This window comes from Triticum dicoccoides, chromosome 2A (genome assembly GCF_002162155.2).
Source record: "Triticum dicoccoides isolate Atlit2015 ecotype Zavitan chromosome 2A, WEW_v2.0, whole genome shotgun sequence".
Taxonomy (NCBI): Eukaryota; Viridiplantae; Streptophyta; class Magnoliopsida; order Poales; family Poaceae; genus Triticum; species Triticum dicoccoides.
In genome coordinates, this window is record NC_041382.1 from 515303625 (window position 1) to 515324397 (window position 20773).

A 20773-nucleotide genomic window follows, 5' to 3' on the forward strand; every position below is an offset into this window, starting at 1 on the left:
TCCATGGTGATGCGGGAGTGGTCCCCCTTCAAGGCTAAATATACGTGGTATTAGTTATGTGTCATGTACCTCTCTTTCTTGATCATATGAACTGCCACCATGCTTATGATCTAGAGCATTGATGATTAGTTGAATTGTATGGTGTACATCGTGTGGTGAGTATCTTTATGGACTTGGCCTTGTTCATGCTATGTTCTCGAACTTTAGGGGTTAATGAGATTACATGATGTATATCTAGTATAACTTCTTGAGACACCCGTGGCACATTGTGGTGACTCAATAAATTAAGGCTAGAATGAAAGATCATTTGCTATCATCATAGTATAGTCTTTTGGGTTTCCTGTCGTGACATTGGGTGTGGCTAGAAATAAGATTAAAAAGACAAATTTGAGGTGGTTGACAATTTGTGCACCTACGTTATCTCATTCGGAACCGATCCAATAAAAAGGAGCTCTGTGAGGTTACATCATGTATTTAATGAAGTTATCATGTTGATTGTTGACACTAGTGAACCTGTACACCCTAAGCCTTGTTTCCAACCATTGCAACCTCGTTTTCAGTAACTTCACCTCTTGTTACCTTGGTGTTTTTATTATCACAAAAATATAAAAATTTGGATTAGCCAAATTATCTATCTACCATCCATTCTGTCAATCTCTTCGACAAACTAGTGCACCTATACAATTGACAACTGTATTAGGTGTGTTGGGAATACAAGAAACTGCTTGTACCTTATTGCAGGGTTGCTTGAGAGGATAATACATTCATCTTACACCTCCTGCGGATTGATAGATATTATTAGTCAGATCATCCACTTAGGAAAATTTAGGGTAAGCAATGTTATGTGAAATTCCATTAAGATGTCCTATCACTTTATTTTTGTTTTGTGCTTCATTTATCTCGTTGTTTCTATTAAAGGCTCATTTGTTTTACATGATTCTCAAATCATAGGCATATGAAAGGTAGAGGATTGGGATGTCATTTCCACTCTTTTTTCTCGAATACGCATAAAGAATATAAGGCTAAGATAGCCTCCACCTCGAGGTGTTACCGAAATGCAAACACAAACACCTCCGGCATTTCCACGTCTAATCTCTTCTGACTACTCTCTTTTTTTCGACAAAGGATGGATTTTATTGACTCAAAATGGAGCATCGTGAGGATACAAACACAATGAGCACATAACCGACCTATGCATAGCTAGAATGCACACAAACAACACCAACACACACAAACATGTCGACAGCTAGCAAAGTCATATAAGACCGAAGCTATGTGTGTCAGTGAGGAAAAAAGGCGCAAAGCAATCTAATCCACAATCTGCAAACTACAGAAAATACCATATCAACACCAACCATTTCATGACACCACGAACGACGAGGTTCTTCAACAGCAACGCCTTTAAAAAGAGAGCAGCGGTCAAAAGCCACTGTCAATAGATCCAAACACAAATGGTAGAATCTAGGTTTTCACCCAAAAAAATCAATCTGTAGATGCCATCATTGAAGCTCCGTGGCCGCCGCATCGATGGCCTTCATGGCAACCCCGGCGACCAAGGCAACAATCACGGGCATGGTGTGGCATGGCAAGTCCGCCCCGGCCGCTGCCCAGCCTCTTAGCGCCCCTTCAAAGCAAACACAATTTATACTCTAGCCGGCTACAACCGAGTATATTTACGGATCGAGAGGAGGCTGGAGTAAAAATTATGCTTCTCTAAAGTTTTGAGGGATCGGTTAAAGTTTTGAGGGATCGGTTAGGTACGATTTAAAGAAGAAAAACAGTAATTTTACTATTATACTCCCTCCGCTTTAAATATATGCTTTTTTAGAGATTCTATTACGGAATACATTTAAGATATATAGACGTATTTTACAGTGTAGATCACTCATTTTGCTAGGTAAGTTTGCATTAAAATCTTTAAAAGGACTTATATTATGTAGGAACGGAGGTAGCAATACATCATAAGAGATCGGTTAGAGATGCCCTTGATATCTCCTAAGAGCATCTATAGCCACATATGGAAAATCTGGACCTTCAAACGCCCGCAGACACGTCCGGGCAGTAACAGGACATGCTTAAAATTTTCATAGTTGTAACCGGACATCTTATACTAGATTCTTAAATCTATACAAAGACATGCAAACTAAAATAAACCTACGTACTACGTCGATCACCTAGCTACTCGTCGTCGGAAATGTTGACGATCTTCGTGCCCGGCTCCGGCAGCATGGACGTCAGGTGCAGCTCCGGCGGCTCCGCTCCGGCCTCCTCCGCCTCTATCTCCGCGTCGAGCTCGTCGAAGAGCGCGTCGGTCTCCGCCTGCTGCCACCGGAGGAACACCCGGCTGGCCTCCATATAGGCCTCATCCTGGATAGACTCTAGGATAGCCTGCTGCTCGGCCATCTCGTCAGACTAGGCGACGGCAAACTCCGCCTTCGCCTGCTCCATGTTGAAGGCCGTCATCTACTGGTCCGGCTCCTCCGCCTGCATCGGAGCCATCTCCTTCTACTCCCCTTCCCCCGGCTGCTCCTCCTCCTCCCGCTCCGGCGAGTCCGAAGGAAGCCCGACAGTGATCAGGGCGGCGCGCGCGGCTTCCCTTGCCCGGATCTGCTGTTGGATCTCGTAGCGGCGCTCCGGCGTCAGCATGGCATAGTACGTGATCTTGCTACGGACCATGGCGGAGTGCCGGAGCGTGGACAGAGCGCCGGAGCGGGAGAGGGGGAGGTGGATGGGCTCGGACTGGCGGCACAGAGAGGGGGGGTGGGTGGGTTAGGGTTGTGGGGCGCCAGCTGGCTTAAATAGCCGGCTAGCCAGAGCGGCGCCACGCGACGTTCCCACCGCAGCGACGGTCGAGGCGTCCGTCGGACCGTCGGGTTTCCTGGCGAGTCCGTGTGGGGCCACGCCGTCAGTTCGACGTAATGGGCGTGCCCGGACGCCCTCGTATCTGCCTCATATTTGGGCTGAATATGGGGGGTGCCGGTTAGCCCGGGCGTTTGAGGGCCGTTTGAGAGGTCCGCCTGAATCAAAAAATGTGACTGAATGGTTTGTCCGGACATTTGAGACGAGTTTGGAAGGTCCGGTTGTAGATGCTCTGATGCTAATAATTCTTTAAAATTAGGTCAATACTAGTATGAACATGGAGTATGAACATGTCGTGACAGTGGCACACACAACAAGGAACAATAATGCGGTGGTGTGGCATTCAAAATATTCGAAATGGACCTGAAACCTAGGGTATGCACTATAGCTCTGCAGACTGCAGTGTTTGTTGCTTGCACAGGAAAACCCATTAAATACTCCCTGGTGAGTAGATTGAGATTCCATCAAATGAGAGAGCTTCCAGAGTTGGATCGGTGTCACTAGCGACGCCACCTGCGCGCGTGACTGGCAGGTTGGGCATGCTCTTCTCACGCCAACCTAATGCGCACCCCAGCAAAACAACCGGACACCAGTAGTCGGAGTCGGAATTTTGGCAGACGGAAACCAATACCACCGGTAGGGGTTGACAATACAGTAGCAGAACCTTAGCTCTACCAAACTATCCTCGCCGCCTCAGATGAGATGCTGAGAAAATAATGCTGGGCCGAGCCAATCTGTGGCCGCTACGGCGTACGTACTACTACAAAACGTCTCGATCGAGCGCGCGCGGCTGAGCAGACGACAAGCAACGGCGACGCCGGTCCCCTCCTCGGTTGCTCAGTGCAATCACGAGACGGGCGCTCAGAGCTCCGTGCTCCGCTGCTCCCACCGCGCTGCCCTGCGCTTCTCCTGATTTTAGTAAGTTTCCTCCGCGCCACCGGTCACGTTATATCTGCGCTACATCCCGCTGCCCCAGCGCCTCCCCTTCCCTGCTCTGCCCGCCTCGCTAGGAACCCAAGAAACATCCAGCAATGAGGGACATGAGCGGCGACGCCGGCGGCATGGGAGCGATGCCGATGCCGCCACCGCCGGCCGACCACGCCGCCACGAAGGCGGCGGCGCCGCACACAATGATGGGGATGATGCACATGACCTTCTTCTGGGGCGACCGCGCGGTGGTCCTCTTCCCGGGCTGGCCGGGGGAGCGCGGCGCCGGGATGTACCTCCTCTGCCTCCTCTTCGTGCTCGCCCTCGCCGCGCTCACAGAGGCCCTCGCCCTGCTCTCGCGCCGCCTCGCCCGCCGCGGCGAGGACGGCGCCCCGGCCACGGCGGCATCTGCGGCGCTGCTGACGGCGGTGCACGCCGCCAGGATGGGGATGGCCTACCTGGTGATGCTGGCCGTCATGTCGTTCAACGTCGGCGTCCTCCTCGCGGCAGTCGCCGGCCACGCCGTCGGGTTCCTCTTCGCGCGGAGCAGAGTGCGCACAGGCGCGGCGCGCGGGAATGTCACATCCCCTGAGCTCTGTGGCGTCCCGCCGTCGCACCCGTCCAAGCCTTAGTCAGATTCCGGTGAAAGTTGCTTCTGTGATCTTCTTGTACTAGCCCGGCCCTATCACTATGTCGGATCCAATGTGTACTGGTACCCCTAAATCCTACATTCCTACTCCTACTCCACAAGTCCAGATACTTGCTGAAACATGTGTTTGCATCTGTCTTATACAGCGACTAACCAGCAACCACTAGTGATTTCGTTTTACGAAGGTGTCTATTTTGTTTCTCTCAACTATTGTCCATGTTTAGACTCCATCCTCGAATTCCCAAACTGATAAACTCTTCAAACTAAACTCCTCCATCAAATTATGCGTGCAGTTTTTATTATGTCCACGATGTAGGAGGAAGAGCTTCCGATGCTCGCATACGTTATTTTTTTACTAAAAGGTTGAATCTATCTAATTTTTTTTCGGGGATATCTATCTATTATATAATTGTACACTAAAACTAAGGTTTATCAACGGCTAATATTTTAGTAGATGTGAAAGTAATGAAGTCAAAAAAAAAGGCAAGTAATGCACGCAAAAAAAAAACTCAGGCAACGTAACTAGCAACTGTGTGTATTTTATATTGGGCAAGGTTAGGGCATCTCCAACGGTGACCCGTAAATTTCCTCCGCATTCGTCCATGGACACGGATGCGAGAGGACGTCATCCAACCGTAGCCGTATACATCCAGTCTTTCTTAAATAAAAAATCAAGTCTGCACGATCAAATAGGCGCATGCAGCACTAGTTTAAATTTAAAAGAAGTTCAAATATTACATCCCAACATTGTTCTCCCCTTTCGCCGCCCACTGATACTTAATCAGATTTTCCTTCAGCTGCTCATGAGTTGGTCGATGTCGAATTTATTGATGCATTTAAATAAACTCCTCAAATGTGGTTGGATTCTGGTTCGAAAGTTGATAGGATCACCCATGTTCTCAAATTCTAGAGTTGCCGCGACATCGTCACTCTCATCCTCGACGATCATATTGTGCATGATCAAACAACATGTCATCACCTCCCACAAGGTTTCCGGATCCCATTATTTAGTAGGTCCACGAACAACTGCAAAACGGGCTTGCGGAACTCCAAATGACCTCTCGACATTCTTTCTAGCCACCTTTTGTCTTTCGGCAAAGTGAGCCTTTTTTTGGCCAACTGAGCTTGAGATGGTGCTGACAAAGGTAGCCCATGGAGGTTAGCTACCGTCAACTAGATAGTAACCAATGTTGTACTCATGTCCATTGATAGTATGGTGGCAAGGAGGAGCTTTTCCTTCAGTCAGCCTCACAAACAACAGTGATTGTTGCAGCACATTGATGTCATTGTGAGACCCGGACATACCGAAGAAAGCATGGCAAATCCAAAGATCTTGTGATGCAACTGCTTCAAGAATGATGACGGGCTTCTTAAAATGACCTTGATGTTGCCTTTGTAAAGCCTTCGGGTAGTTCTTCCATTTTCTCTTGCTTCTGAGATTGCCAAGAGCCTCTCAATGTCTGCCACAGTTGGTTCTCTCTGGTACTGAGGTCCGAACACCTTGACCACGGCAGTTGCAAACTTGACCATGGCATCTCCGCATGTGCTCTCAGATATCCGTAGGTACTCGTCCCACGAATCAGCGGCCGTGCCATATGCAAGCATCCGGAGTACGGTCGTGCACTTCTAGTAACCATAGAAGCCAACCATTCTCGCGGCGTCCTTCTTCAGGATGAAGTAGTCATCGTAGAAGCGGGCGCCATGGTACGAACGATCAAAGACAGTCTTGCGCATCCGAAAACGGCGGCGAAAATGGTTAGCAAATAGTGCATCGGGGGCAAAGTAGTCGGCCATCGGTGTCAAATGCATGTGCGCCCTGTTGTGGTTGAGCACTCAATGACCCTTGATTGAGCCCTTGAAATTGAGAGCATGCTCCGCGTCTTCAAGGGCCGCCTGCATCATCACCGTCTCAGCAGAGTACTCCTTCTCATTCGACGAGCCGTCGGACGACTCAACATACTTCTTGTATATGTACTCCAAATCGGAATCCATTGCTAGAAGGAAGACGGGACAACTATTTTCAACTCCGGCGATCCATCGAACAGTTGTCGGGCATGGTGAGAATAGCAGTAGCGAATGGTACCCCTTGCCCCCCTGCTCTTTATCATTCCTTGCCCCCCTGCTCTTTATCATTGCCATTGACCCCCTCCACCGCCTACTACAAGCCGCAACAGAGCAAGAGATGATTCACCTGCTCTTTATCATTCCTTGCCCCCCTGCTCTTTATCATTGCCATTGACCCCCCTCCACCGCCTACTACAAACCGCAACAGAGCAAGAGATGATTCAGCCACTGCCTGGCAGGGATATCAAGCTACGGATCAGTCTATATGCAGATGGCGCCGGTCATTTTAGCAAACCCCATGCAACAGGAGATTGAGGTCCTGATGGAGATCATCCAAAATTTTGGTATGGCGACGGGCCTCAAAATAAACTTTCAGAAATCAACAACTACACTCATCAGACCTGAGGAGATCAATATGCAGCAAGTTCTTCAGAGCTTTGAAGGTTAGATCACCAGTTTTCCAATGACCCATCTTGGGTTGCCGATCACCCTCACAAGCATGGGCGGATCTGGCCCCCAGGCAGCCCAGGCAATGGCCTGGGGCATGAGAAATTTCTCAGCCTATATATCTAGAGAAAAAAAAACTGGTCTGGGGCGCAGCCCACTTCCTACCTCTCTTGCCGGGCCATTGAACAAAACACTGGCCTGGGGCGCAGCCCACTTCAATTAATAAAAAAGTGAATGAGAACAAGAAAGACACAAAAGCCCGAGCTCATTTGAGCTCGGGCTGAGAAAGGACTTTCCGCTATCTACACCCGAGCTCAAATGAACAGTAAAATCAAAAAACATTTTGAAAGTGTTCAAAAAAATCTGAATTTTTTTTTGATAAACTTTGACAAATGTTCTAACTGCTTGCAAAATTTCATCTTCAGATCACATTCGTGGAAGGCGTGACAAAAAAAACAAAATGGATGCTCTGAAAATGCTACTTTCAAAGCATTTTGGAGCATTGATTTTGTTTTTTTTTTGCCACGCCTTGTACAAATGTGATATGAAGATGAAATTTTGCAAGCAGTTAAAATATTTGTCAATTTTTACCAAAAAAAATCAGAATTTTTTGAACATTTTTAAAATATTTTTTGATTTTACTGTTCACCCGAGCTCATTTGAGCTCGGGCTGAGAAAGGACTTTCCGCAAAAGCCTGAGCTGCTAGTGCGTTGCGTACGGGAGTCTTTTTGTCTAGAAAAGGAAGATGACCCATCTTAGGCTAGTTGATGAAGAGATTTCTCTTGCTAGTTGCCACTGTTTTCAAATCCCATTTTCTCGTGCTAGTTCTTTTGCAGGGAATTTCTCTTGCTAGTTGTCACTATTTGAGGCTTGATTCAAACATGATCTTTAATTCTTTCCCTTTTTATATTGTTTTACTTACTTTTGTTGTTCTGCAGAGAAGATAAATGTGGAATTCAATTTAGTAATTCACATTTTGCATTTGTTATTAAACCTGCTAAGTTTTTTTAAAAAAATTACTTGAATGCACTGATTTGTATTTCAAAATTTATAATTTTTTTGCCGGAAAACTTTTAATCTATTCATCTTCAAATACAGCAGTACAATGAACACTAAAAATAATAAAACTTACATTCAAGTTCATAAACCACCTAACGACGACTACAAGCACTGAAGCGAGCCAAAATCGTGCCGTCGTCATCGCCCTCCCTCGCCGGAGCTGGCATGTAGTAGATAGTCGGAAGTCGTCGTACTAAGGCCTTATAAGACAAGCGCATCAAATACAACCACCGACTGAATTGTGTGAGATCCGCTGAAGAAACACCTCCACACCCTATCCGACAATGCTAGATGCACCATCAGGATGGGGGCTAGGCAGGGAGAACCTGATTCCATCTTGAGGGAGACGCCACCATCTCGCCTTCCTGAGTAGGACATAAGCCCAAAAAAACTCAAATAAATGTCTAAGAACAGAGTCCTCCCGCCGGCAAGGGCCGGGATCCACCACGCCCCATGGACCTAAAGCCACAGGGGACGAGGCAGAATGGCGCCGCCGCCGCTGCCGGGCGGCAGGAACCCTAGTCACCCTTGGAGGAGAGACATCATATGTCTTTCTTTATTGAACATGTAGTTGTAGTCATAGGAGGCTCATATGAATCAATCCTTTGATTTGGTACCATCTTTTGTATCATTTATATGCTAGATATTGTCTTTTAACATGTCTTACTTTATTAGTTAAACTGTGAATGAACAAATACCGCCATTGAACATTGTGTTTGGATTTTTATTAGTTATAACTTGACTTTATATGCCTTGAAACCAATGTTTTAAATAGCGGGCTATGGCATATAGCGGCGAACCTTAAAAACAGCTATAGCTGAGCTATAGCGAGACTATAGCGGCAAATTGTACATGAAATCATTTAGCGACAACATGCTCAAACAGCTATAGCGGAGCTATAGCGGGGCTATAGCCGGCTATTTAAAACTATGCTTGAAACTGGATTTTTTTACACTTAGTTTCTCGTCTGGGGTGTTAGCCAATCCTGGCTCCGCCACTGCTCACAAGGCTTCGGATGGTGCACCTTCAGTTCATCCTTGATCGCATCCGTGCTCGCCTGGCAAGGTGGAAGGGCAAGCTGATGTCCATTGCTGGCCGTCGGGTCCTTGTTCGCTCAGTCTTGAGCTCGCTCCCTACCTTTGCCCTAACGACATTGAGAGTACCCAAGAAATTTCTCAAAGGAGTTGACAGATCAAGAAGGCGTTTCCTTTGGGCGCAGGAATAGTCAGTGCAGCAATTGCAAATGATACTTGGATTAATGATCTTGCCCATGGAAACACATCATACTTTCTTCATGAATTCCTGATGTTTTTTTCTTTTTGATCAAAATGACTTCCTGATGATGGCTAGAAAAATTAGAGGGGCAGTGGGCAACCTTAGGCAGGGGGTGCAAGATGAGATCAGATGGAATCTTGAGGCCAGCGGGCAATACACAACAACATCGGCTTATAGGGCTCAGTTCAATGGTTCCTGCAAGACGACCTTCAAAAGTTTGTTCTGGGACACCTGGGCAGCTGAAAATTTTCACCTGGCTACTCCACCTCGACAGATTGTGATGCAATGACGTGGCTGGCAGAACAACTACTTTTGTCAAGTGTGCATTAGGCAAATAGAATCCTCGGTACATCTGTTCTGGCATTGTGATTTTGCCAAACAAATCTGGCCCAAAGTTGCAACATGGTCGGGCTGTCAGGCACTTCACCCCTCTAGCTGGGATGGTCTGCACAAGTCTTTGGATATAGCAGAAAGAATGGTCATGGGCACCAAAGGACTGGACAGGAAGGGGATCAAGGCACTGATCATTATGGTACTATGGGAATTATGGATGGAACGAAACCATTGCACTTTCAGAGGGAAGCTAGCAAAGAGAAAGGATGTGGTGGCCGCCATTTGTGCACAAGTACAACTGTGGAGACAGGCAGGAGCCCAATGCCTAGAGCTGCCCTTTGCAGAACCACCTGCCCTCTTTTTTGTGTTTTCTCACCATTTTATTCTCTTTTGATCTTAGGATCCTCACCATGTATTTCTTTTCCATTGCTTCCTGCTTATGATCAATGTGAGCCAGCAACATGCTGGATCTTTCAAAAAAAAAATAAACTCATCGCCGATTGATGCATTTTCTCGAATTCAAAGCAACTCACCGATTCAACAGTTCTTTGATGACTAAACAGGCAAAGGCATCAGGGTATTACATATTTCCTCTTTTTATAATCTGCGCATTATTTTAACTTCCTTAACATTGAACATATTTCTAGAAAATTACTTTTATCCTGAGATAATCACACAATACTAGTCCCTTCTTCAAGATACATTAGTCAAACAGTCAGATCATAGTCTCGGAGAACAAAAAAGACGTATGGTCACTACTTACATCACATAATCATCATTCAACCATGATTTTATAAGATGATATTTATGATTAAACTCTTGGGTCTGACCCATGCTGCATTTTCTCACAATAGCTCCTTTTTCAAGATGCCGAGACAATCGAACACACGAGATGGCCGACAAATCGAAGGCATGTCAACAAATCCAGCAACTTGCATCCAATATACGCCCGCGACGCCCAAACAATCGAAGGCGCAAAGAAACGTCCACCAAATTGAAGACACAACATCAACACCAGGTAATATCCACATGCAATTCCTCACATGTGTGTCAGCATTTTGATCTCAGCTCAACCTTCCTTCTAATATTCTATGTCAAAACTCTTCTGATACTAAACTGTAAAGCATGTTTTTAATGCATCCTGACACTACCATGACACCTATTGAACAATTGTTGATTTATAGTGCCGTCATACCAGATAAATGTACTTTATGTGACACCTTATTAGTCTCTTCATCATATCTCCAAATGCACTTTCATGTCTGCAATGGCAAAACATTATTAAGTACTCCCTCTGTAACTTAATATAAGACATTTTTTGATAGTGTCAAAAAAACGTCTCATTAAGTTATCGAGGGAGTACAACATAAATCATAGTACATGATACTATATTAAGAAAACTCTATACGTCACTGACAAAATCACATTTGCAGAGATGACAGTCCAGCATACGTCAGCCCCAGCAGCTCATCATACAAAAAGAAAGGAAGAACAACCTCTAAACTCAAGGAGCACAAAGCAGACAAGGACTGGAGAGGGAAGAAGAAATACGAACACAGAGGCTCCTAAACGATTGAGAAAGGATAGTGCTGAAGAAGATAAGGAATTGAAGTGTGCAAGAAGCGGAAGCAACAAAAACAACATTAGAATCAATGTTGGAGACAACAACAGAACCACAACCTCGACAAGTGCTAATAGAAAGGCATGGAACTTCGGAAGGCCAACATACAAATGCCAGTATTGCAAAGCATTGCTATGGTGTGAAGAAAGATTAAATTCAAACAAAGGAACAAAGACACCCTCTTTTGGAATATGCTGCAAACAGGGAAAAATCGATCTGCCACCACTAAGAGAGCCTCCACCATACCTCAGAAACCTCTTAAGAAGTGAAGGACAGGATTCAGTAAACTTCAAAGAAAATATAAGGTCATACAACTCAATGTTTTCATTCACATCCATGGGAGGAGTTGTGGACAAGGAAATAAACACTCACAAAGGACCTTATGTTTTTCGTTTGCATGGACAGAACTACCACCACATCGGAACTCTTTTACCTGAAGGTATAGACAAACCTCGGTTTGCACAGCTGTACATCTATAATACTGAAAATGAGGTGGCAAACAGGATAAGTGCGTCAAGATGCAATGATAATAAATCAACAGTGGACCCCAACATTGTCAAAGAATTGCAAATAATGCTTGACGACAACAACATCCTCGCAAAAACATTCAGAATGGCAAGAGATAGATTCCAAGAAGGAGACTACCATGATTACACACTTCGGATACTAGGAAAAAGGAACGGAACACACAACCTTCCATCCGCATCTGAAGTTGCAGCATTGGTAGTAAGAGATCCAACTGGAGAGAGTGAAGGACGTGACATTGTTGTCGAGTACAAAAATATGGTGCCACAAAGGATATCAGAGATCCACCCGAAATTCATGTCCATGCAATATCCTTTGTTGTTCCCATATGGAGAAGATGGTTTTAAACTTGAGATACCGTACAAGAAAACAAAAGGAGCTAAAAACAGCAGGAAATACGTAACGTTGTTGGACTACTATGCATTCTACCTACAGCAACGTCCAGACCAAGGAATGTTATTGCTCAAGTCTGGGCATCTGTCACTGCAATTTTGGGTGGATGTATACACATGTATCGAGCAAAATAGACTAAACTGGATCCGACACAATCAAGGAAAGCTAAGAACTGAACTTTACAGTGGATTGCAGGATGCAATTAAGCGAGGGGACATAAGAACAGAGCAGGTTGGAAAGAGGATAATTGTGCCTTCATCTTTTACAGGTGGTAGAAGAAACAAGGCACAATACTTGCAAGATGCATTCGCGATATGTCGTTGGGCTGGATACCCAGACCTGTTTATAACATTCACATGCAATGCAAAGTGGCCTGAGATCCAATACATGCTAGATGAAGCGGGAGGTGGCCAAAAGCCAGCCGATCGGCCAGATATTTTGGACAGAGTATTTATGATAAAACTAAAGGAGCTAATGAGAGACATAAAAGAAAAGAAATACTTTGGAGAAACACTTGCAAGTAAGTCCCATCAACTATCAATATTTACTCTTTCATGCGTCATCTTATAGTCAGACAATTCTTACCCTTTAGTAAGATGCATTTCAATTTTACCTAAATTTAACAAACTATTATTAACCAACTGCAGTTATCTACGCAATAGAATTCCAGAGGAGAGGACTCCCGCATGCCCACATACTAATATTTCTGAAGGACAAAGACAAGTACCCAGAACCATCGCAAATCGATAAAATAATAAGCGCTGAGATCCCAAACAAGGACGAGGATCCTGAGGCATTTGGAGCTGTCGAGAACTTCATGATGCATGGCCCATGTGGAGAGGCTAAGCAAAACTCACCATGCATGGTGAGCCATAGATGCAGCAAGCATTTCCCAAAAAGATACAATGTTAGTACTACCATCGACGAGGACGGGTTTCCAGTATATAAAAGGAAGGACGACGGAAGGCAAATCAAAAAGGGAGTGGTCATGCTCGACAACAGATTTGTCGTGCCATACAACCGAGATCTTCTGGTCAAATTTCAAGCTCACATAAATGTCGAATGGTGCAATAGGTCTAGATCAATCAAGTACCTATATAAGTATATCGACAAAGACGACGATCAAGTTACAACCTTGCTCAAGGAAAGGCTCACAGCAAACAAAACTGACGAGATCAAGAAATACCTAGAGATGGCATACATATCAACATCAGAAGCATGCTGGAGGATATTCCAGTTTGATCTTCACTATCGTGATCCAGCCGTTGAGAGGCTACCTTTCCATCTTGAAAATGAGCAGCAAGTGATTTTTCCTGACTCGACTGATCTTGACAAGATAGTTACAAGGGAAGGATCTAAAAGTACCAAGTTCATTCAATGGATGGAGGCAAATAAAATATATGAGCTAGGGAAAGAATTAACGTATGCAGAATTCCCTACAAAATTTGTATGGAAACGTGAAACAAAATGTTGGCAGAAGCGAAAAAGGGACTATGCAATTGGAAGAATCTACTATGCACATCCCGCAAGTGGTGAGCGACATTATCTGAGGATGCTTCTAAACACCAAGAAAGGATGCACATCATTTGAGGACATTAGGACCATTGATGGAGTCACTCACCCAACGTACAAATCAGCATGCCAAGCCCTTGGATTTCTGGATGATGACACTGAGTGGATTGACTGTATCAATGAAGCATCAAGTTGGGCATCAGGAGCACAACTGCGTCAGTTATTCACCACCATATTGTCCCATTGCGAAGTCACAAACCCAAAGATATTGTGGGGTTCAACATGGGAGGCATTGTGTGAAGATATGCAATACAAAAGAAGGATTATTCTAAACATTCCAACGCTTCAGCTCACCAACACACAGAAACAAGCGTATGGTCTGATTGAGATAGAAAAACTGATGAGGCAAGTAGGAAAGTCATTAAAGGAATATACAGAGATAGAGCTACCAAATGCTGCAGAGCTAGATGAACTTGGGAACAGACTAATAAACGAAGAGGTCAACTACGACATGGAGAAACTCAAGGATGAGCACAAAACCATACTAAACAATCTTAACCAAGACCAGAAGAAAGCCTTTGATAAAATAATGGAATCCGTCAACAAAGGGCTAGGAAAGCAGATATTTGTCGAAGGCTACAGTGGCACAGGAAAAACCTATCTATGGAAAGCACTAACGACGAAGCTAAGATCAGAGGGGAAGATAGTGCTTGTGGTGGCATCATGTGGCATTGCAGCGTTGCTTCTCCAAGGTGGAAGAACAGCACACTCAAGGTTCCGCATTCCACTTAATATAACTGAAGAATCAACGTGTGAAATAAAACAAGGCTCACATTTGGCTGAACTACTAAAGAAGACCTCACTTATATTGTGGGACGAAGCTCCTATGGCAAACAAACACTGCTTCGAGGCACTAGACAAAAGCCTTAGAGATATTCTCAGGTTCACTAACGAAAACAGCGACGAAAAGCCATTTGGTGGAATGACAATTATACTAGGAGGCGACTTCAGACAAATCCTACCGGTTATAACCAAAGGAAGGAGAGAACAAATAGTTAATGCTACAATCAAAAGGTCATATCTGTGGAAACACTTTGAAATATTTGAGTTAACACAAAACATGCGGCTGAAGTGTTTGTCAGATGATCCAATACAAAAGCAAAAGGTCGCCGAATTTGCAGAGTGGATACTACAAATTGGCGATGGGAAAACAGCATCAGATGAAGGAGAGGATTGGATAAAAATACCAAAGGACCTACTGCTACAGAAAGGAGAAAATCATAAAGAACTAATCGTCGAAAGCATATATCCAAACTTGCTGCAAAAATACCGTGAGCGGGATTACCTAGAAGAAAGAGCAATACTCTGTCCAAGAAATGATACAGTCAAGGAGATAAACGACCACATCATGAGCCAAATACAAGGTGATGAGGTGACATACCTAAGCCTGGACACCGTGTGCAAGGCAACGACAAACACCAATATCATGATGAACATGCAGCCTGCTGAATTCCTAAACACCTTGACATCCCCAGGAATCCCAGACCATGAGCTAAAACTCAAAGTGGGTTTGCCGGTCATGCTCCTGCGCAACATCAACCAAGCAGCGGGTTTATGCAACGGTACAAGAATGACAATAACACAACTTGGAAACAAATACATCGAGACACAAATAATCACAGGAACACACATCGGTGACAAGGTATACGTACCTCGAATAATCATGTCACCCAGCGACTCAAAATGGCCATTCGTGCTGAAAAGAAGGCAATATCCATTATCAGTGTGCTTCGCAATGACGATAAACAAGAGCCAAGGTCAGTCCTTAAACAAGGTAGGAATATATTTGCCTAAGCAAGTGTTCTGCCACGGACAACTGTATGTGGCATTATCAAGAGTGACAAACAAGGAAGGATTGAAGGTGCTGATCAATGACAAAGAGTGTCCAACTGAAGATGTCGCAAAAAATATTGTTTATAAAGAGATACTCTAATTTACAGTGCAGTTGATCAAGACAATCTTCCCGCAAAAAATAAGACAACCTAACCACATGTTATCAACAAAATATGTACTTGGTGGGTGTGTTCATTTTATGTAGCTAATCAGCATATATATGTTTGATCTCTCCACACAATATTACTTTTTTTTTATTAGTTACTTATCCCTGAATAATTTCTATCTCTCTTCTATCGTCTTTAAAAGAAACTGAAGGATAAAAATCTTTAGGTAGCTACATGCAGTACTATATTTGATCGTTCTGGAGAAAGTTCACCAATGAATTCCACCTAATTAGCGATTACTAATCTCTCTTGCACTAACATTCTCATCTCTCTTACGGTTTGTTTCTCTAAAAAAATAGGCATCAACGAAGCCTCCTCAACCAAATAAATGTATGTGTACATATGTACTTTAATCTTTCAACAAAATATACAATTTCCCATTCATCAATTCTGTATCTAAATCTTTAGTGTTTCCACAAATAAGTTTTTTTGTACATTAATATTTCTATAAACTTGAGGAATAAATTGAAAGCGAATAATACAGATCGTACCATTTTTTTTAGAATGGATATCAAATTTATCGAATCTACCATCATCTCTCTCATATTAAGACGTCCAGAAGACATGATCCCCAACTCTAAGATTCCCTCTAATGAATAGTCCCCAAATCTCAATCTATATTCTACCAGCTCCATGAAAAAGTGGCTGCAGCCTGGAGATCTAAATATCTAATTTACTTAATCTTGAGAGTGATTGCGGCATGACGATTCTACCCATCGATTTATAATCTGGAATGAAATTTAGCTGATGTGACATGGAGAAAAAATTAGGGATTTTAATACCTGTTCAGGCTCCGCCAAATCCATTCGGCCAAAGAGGTTGGGGGTGATGCTGTGATGTACATCTTCCCTCTGCATAACGTATGGTTGGTGGCGGTACGCCACTGGGAGGAGCGAGCGACGGCGCATCCTACAAATAGTCCATACATGAATATCAACAGTATGTATGTAGAGGTTATCTGCTAAGTAGAAATTTTAACTGCATATAATTTTATAAGTATCACCAGATCTTAAATTACTTATAAAGAGATTCATACCTATTGCTCTTCCTCCGCCTGACACACAACTGGCCCTTCAGCGCAACGCCGAAACTCTCTGCCTCGGCGCCTGTGGCCTCCCGGCGGCCGCCCTATGTCTTTCCAGATCAGCAACGGCGAGATGCGGCCTCGCTGGTGGCCGGCGCCAGAACCGCAGCCCCAAAGGTCCCCGACTCGGCCAGACATGGACTCGGAGAGAACACCCTTACAAGCTTTCCTCATGCACGAGCAGCCCACTGATTTGGAGACCAACACGCACGAGTTCTTCCGGAAAATCCGCAACGCCTCCATCACGCTGCGAACCCGGCGCCGCCGCCACGGCAGCTAGCCGCGGGCCATTACTCGTTCCCTTTGCCCACCCCGTGGCCACGCCCGGCTTGGAAGATCAGCACCACAGAAAACCAAAAGGGGATATTGTTCTAGTACTGTGTGTTATTTTCAAATGTGTATACAATGTAAAAAACGCTTGCATGATATAAACAAAATGTTTCGTACCATTAAAAAAATGTACATAACATTTCAAAGAAAAAATTTCGTGTTTCGAAACATTGTTCATGCACATTTATAAAAATGTTTATACAAATAGAAACATGCTCGTGTAGGTTAAAAGTTGTTTATTGCCATTTAAAAAATGTACCTGGCATTTGAAATAAATATTCTTGTGTTTCAAAGAAATGTTCATCAAATTAAAAAAAATGTTTGTACAATGTAAAAAAATTTTAGTGTAATTTGAAAATACAATCATTACCGCTTAAATGTACGTGACATTTTTAGAAAATATTCTCACGTTTCACAAAATGTTGATGATATTTAAAAATATTTTTACACAATGTAAAAAATTATTCATGTAGTTTAAAATTGTATTTTTGTCATTAAAAAAGGGTACCAATGCATATTTGGAAAATGATTCCATTATTCAAAAAAGTGTTCAAAACATGTATTTAAAAAAAAATTGCGGCATGTATTTAAAAGACATCCAACGTGTATCATAAAAATGTTTCATGTGTGCAGTAAAAATATATGCTGTGTAGTGAGAAAAGTTAGACATGTGTTAAAAAACCAATAAAACCTGAGAAAGAATAAAAAGGAAACCCAAGAAAAAACAAAGTATAAAGTTGGAAGAAAGAAACCCAAAAAATCATTGAAGAAGCAAAGAAAATCAAAATATAAATATATAAAAAACAACAAAAAACCGAAGAAAAAAAGAAAATAGAAAAAAGAAACGAACTAACGCAGCAGCGATCAGACCCGATCCGAGCACACACGTTACTAACTAGGCCGGGCCATACGCGGGCGAGATAGAGCTACAAGCGAGATACAGCATTCGCATAAACGGTTCCTAGCTTTATAAACAAGTTTGATTGTCTATATATAACCTTTGCGTATGATTTCCCGCATGTTGTTTTTGAGCATGCTTCTAGAGAGACCGATTTGTGTTGCTCATGATTTAGCCAAACTAGCTAAAAGTAAGATGTGTGTGGGGTGGACGGAAGATCCACTTGTAGAGATTATTGATATATTCTTGTAAAAAATACTATGATGATCACTTTGCAATAACGAGTACTTTGATGTAAAAAAATGTACGGCTGTCTATACTTGAACAATAAGTCTCCAGCCGTAAAAAAAACTTTTTTTCAAGAAAAACCAAAAAAGAAGTAGTACAACTCTCCGAGGTGTACAGAAAATAGGCGGGTTCACAAAATGATGGCACCACCACCGACGCCGGCGACACGGCGACGCGGCAACACCGCACCAGGGACGACCACTTCTTTAATTTCTTCCCGACCCAAATCAAGTTAATTTTGACAATATCAAATCCAAGTGCCGCATCCACCGAAACAAACCCATAACCAAACCAGCCACTTATTAGTTCACAGTGCTTTGGCTGCTTCACGCATGCCCCCAAAGCAAACGTCCCAAGGCACGTTGTTCACAGTGCTTTGGCTGCTTCACGCATGCCCCAAACAACCCTTTAGCTAACGATTAAGCTGCCGGCCGGCGCGGCGCGCCGTGTGGAAGCACGTATGCGAAACTTCGCGTAGGGCACAACAACCCACTAGCTGCGGCCTGGTCGAGCTTGGCGCCACGCCATTGGCCCAGGCGCCGCGTGCCGACGCAGCCCGCGCCGGTGTGCGTCAGTGCTCGCTCCACCGACTCCCGCGGCCATCATGAGCTCGGGTCGGTCGCCACAGCCACACTCGACGCTACCACTATATAAGCATCAGCTCCGAGGCCATGAAGCAGGCAGCAGCTAGCTTACGAGCAGCACGCAGACGTAGTAAGCAATACCGAGCCACACTGACATATTAGCGATCGCGGCGAGGCGACGATGTCGATGAGGAGTCTGCTGGTGCTCGCTCTGGTGGTCGCGGCCGCGGCGTGCCTCGCGGCGCCGCGCGGCGCGCACGGGGCCGGCGAGTGCGGGAAGACGCCGGCGGACAAGATGGCGCTCAAGCTGGCGCCGTGCGCGTCGGCGGGGCAGGACCCCAAGTCGGCGCCGTCCAGCGGGTGCTGCGCGGCGGTGCACACCATCGGCAAGCAGAGCCCCAAGTGCCTCTGCGCCGTCATGCTCTCCGACACCGCCAAGAGCGCCGGCATCAAGCCGGAGGCCGCCATGTCCATCCCCAAGCGCTGCAACCTCGTCGACCGCCCGGTCGGCTACAAGTGCGGAGGTACGCAAAACGGGTCACCTGGCAGTGCCATGGCTTAATTATGTGCTGTTGCTCCCTGTCTGAAAATCCTTGCTCTTTTTGCAGCTTACACTCTGCCCTGAGCCACTGAGCCCTGAGGCCACTTGATGCGCTGGCGATGAATGGATGCTGCTGAGTGTTGTTTATCAAGCACGAATAATGTTAGTTCCATGATGTGGAACGCCCTGTTTCAGAGGTGTATGTACTGCCTCTGTGTTATGTTCTTGAGTATGAGTACCTTTGTTTCTCGAGGGTGTTGCAGCTATCCGAGCTATGCCCCAGAATAATAAAAGAGTTATGTTCGTCAGCAAATTGATCCTTTGAAACGAATGTATTCACACAAGTGATGGACCCACTGCAAAAGAAATCGAACAAAAAAGTTACCACTCTCTCGGTATCTGCACCAAAAATGCATATATTCATACGAAGGTTGGTTATTACAAAATTTGAAAGAGGATAAAAGGGACCGGCTTTTCTTAACACAGTACAGGTGCAGACGCTCATGCGTACGCATACACTCACACATATGAATATACACACGCACATCTTGTTCCTATGAGTATCTTCGAGAGAATGAGTCGGCATATTATTTTGAGATTAACGAAACGCCACAAATGTCTTCATAGTCGACAAGAATATCTCCTCCCATTGAACACATATTGTTGGAAGGTCTGAAATAAATTAAAAAAAATACGAACACGGGTGTCAAGTTTAGGACTTAAACTTTGGTGGGCTTGAGCTACCATTGTCCTCCTAACCATCAAACACGGATTGGTTTGCGATACACCTACCGACCTACGAACCTACCCCCATATAATGTACCATCCATGAGATTCGTGCAAGTACAAAGAAAAATGTGAAGATCTTAATCGGATGACTACACCTAATTATTTCAGGTCAAAATAGCTATTGTCACTCCGTGGAAGCAAATATAAAACGGATGCGCTAAAATTCAGTCGACTTATTTTTAACAAAGTCTCGGTTGAGTCTTTCATTGTCAGATTTTGTGCTAAGATTCCCGCTGGAACTTTTGTCTTTTGTACGTATATATTCAAGTCAGCTCGCACAGGTCGCTGGCACCCGTATCACCGTTTCTACCTGGGCCTTGTTCTCTCTTTCTTTTTCTTCACTCTGGGCCTTAGGTACGTGTTGGTCTCTGCTTCTCTTTTTTTTTCTTGTCTAGTGAATCTCACTTTTTAAACCTGTGTTTAGCTTGTGGGCTTTTATTTTTCCTTTTTTTTCTTTCCATTTTCTGTTCCATATGGCATGAGCTGTTTTTTTATTGCTAAAAAAGTTTAATTCTTTTTCACATTTTTCTTGTT

General features: G+C 44.3%; 2 protein-coding genes and 1 long non-coding RNA gene across 6 annotated transcripts; 2 read left to right on the plus strand and 1 right to left on the minus strand.

The window, feature by feature from the left end:
• Nucleotides 1–3386: 3386 nt before the first annotated feature.
• LOC119359508 (copper transporter 6-like) lies at nucleotides 3387–4615 on the plus strand. The gene has a single exon (XM_037625671.1). The coding sequence runs from the start codon at nucleotides 3891–3893 to the stop codon at nucleotides 4416–4418; it is 528 nt and encodes a 175-aa protein (XP_037481568.1). The 5' UTR covers nucleotides 3387–3890; the 3' UTR covers nucleotides 4419–4615.
• A 5667-nt stretch (nucleotides 4616–10282) lies between these two features.
• On the minus strand, nucleotides 10283–17136 carry LOC119355114. 4 transcript variants are annotated; one of them, XR_005171465.1, is made up of 5 exons: nucleotides 16762–17136; nucleotides 16508–16634; nucleotides 15378–15421; nucleotides 13775–15250; nucleotides 10283–13475 (listed from the first exon to the last, which is right to left on the minus strand). It is a non-coding gene; the product is annotated as an uncharacterized LOC119355114 (long non-coding RNA). The 4 variants fall into 4 exon arrangements; XR_005171464.1 differs by having other exon boundaries at nucleotides 10283–13508; XR_005171463.1 differs by having other exon boundaries at nucleotides 10283–13246; nucleotides 13340–15250.
• A 1862-nt stretch (nucleotides 17137–18998) lies between these two features.
• On the plus strand, nucleotides 18999–19763 carry LOC119355119 (non-specific lipid-transfer protein 4-like). Its single transcript, XM_037621902.1, has 2 exons — nucleotides 18999–19433; nucleotides 19518–19763. Exons 1-2 carry the CDS (start codon nucleotides 19091–19093, stop codon nucleotides 19532–19534), a joined length of 360 nt encoding a protein of 119 aa, XP_037477799.1. The 5' UTR covers nucleotides 18999–19090; the 3' UTR covers nucleotides 19535–19763.
• The last annotated feature ends 1010 nt before the right edge of the window (nucleotides 19764–20773 follow it).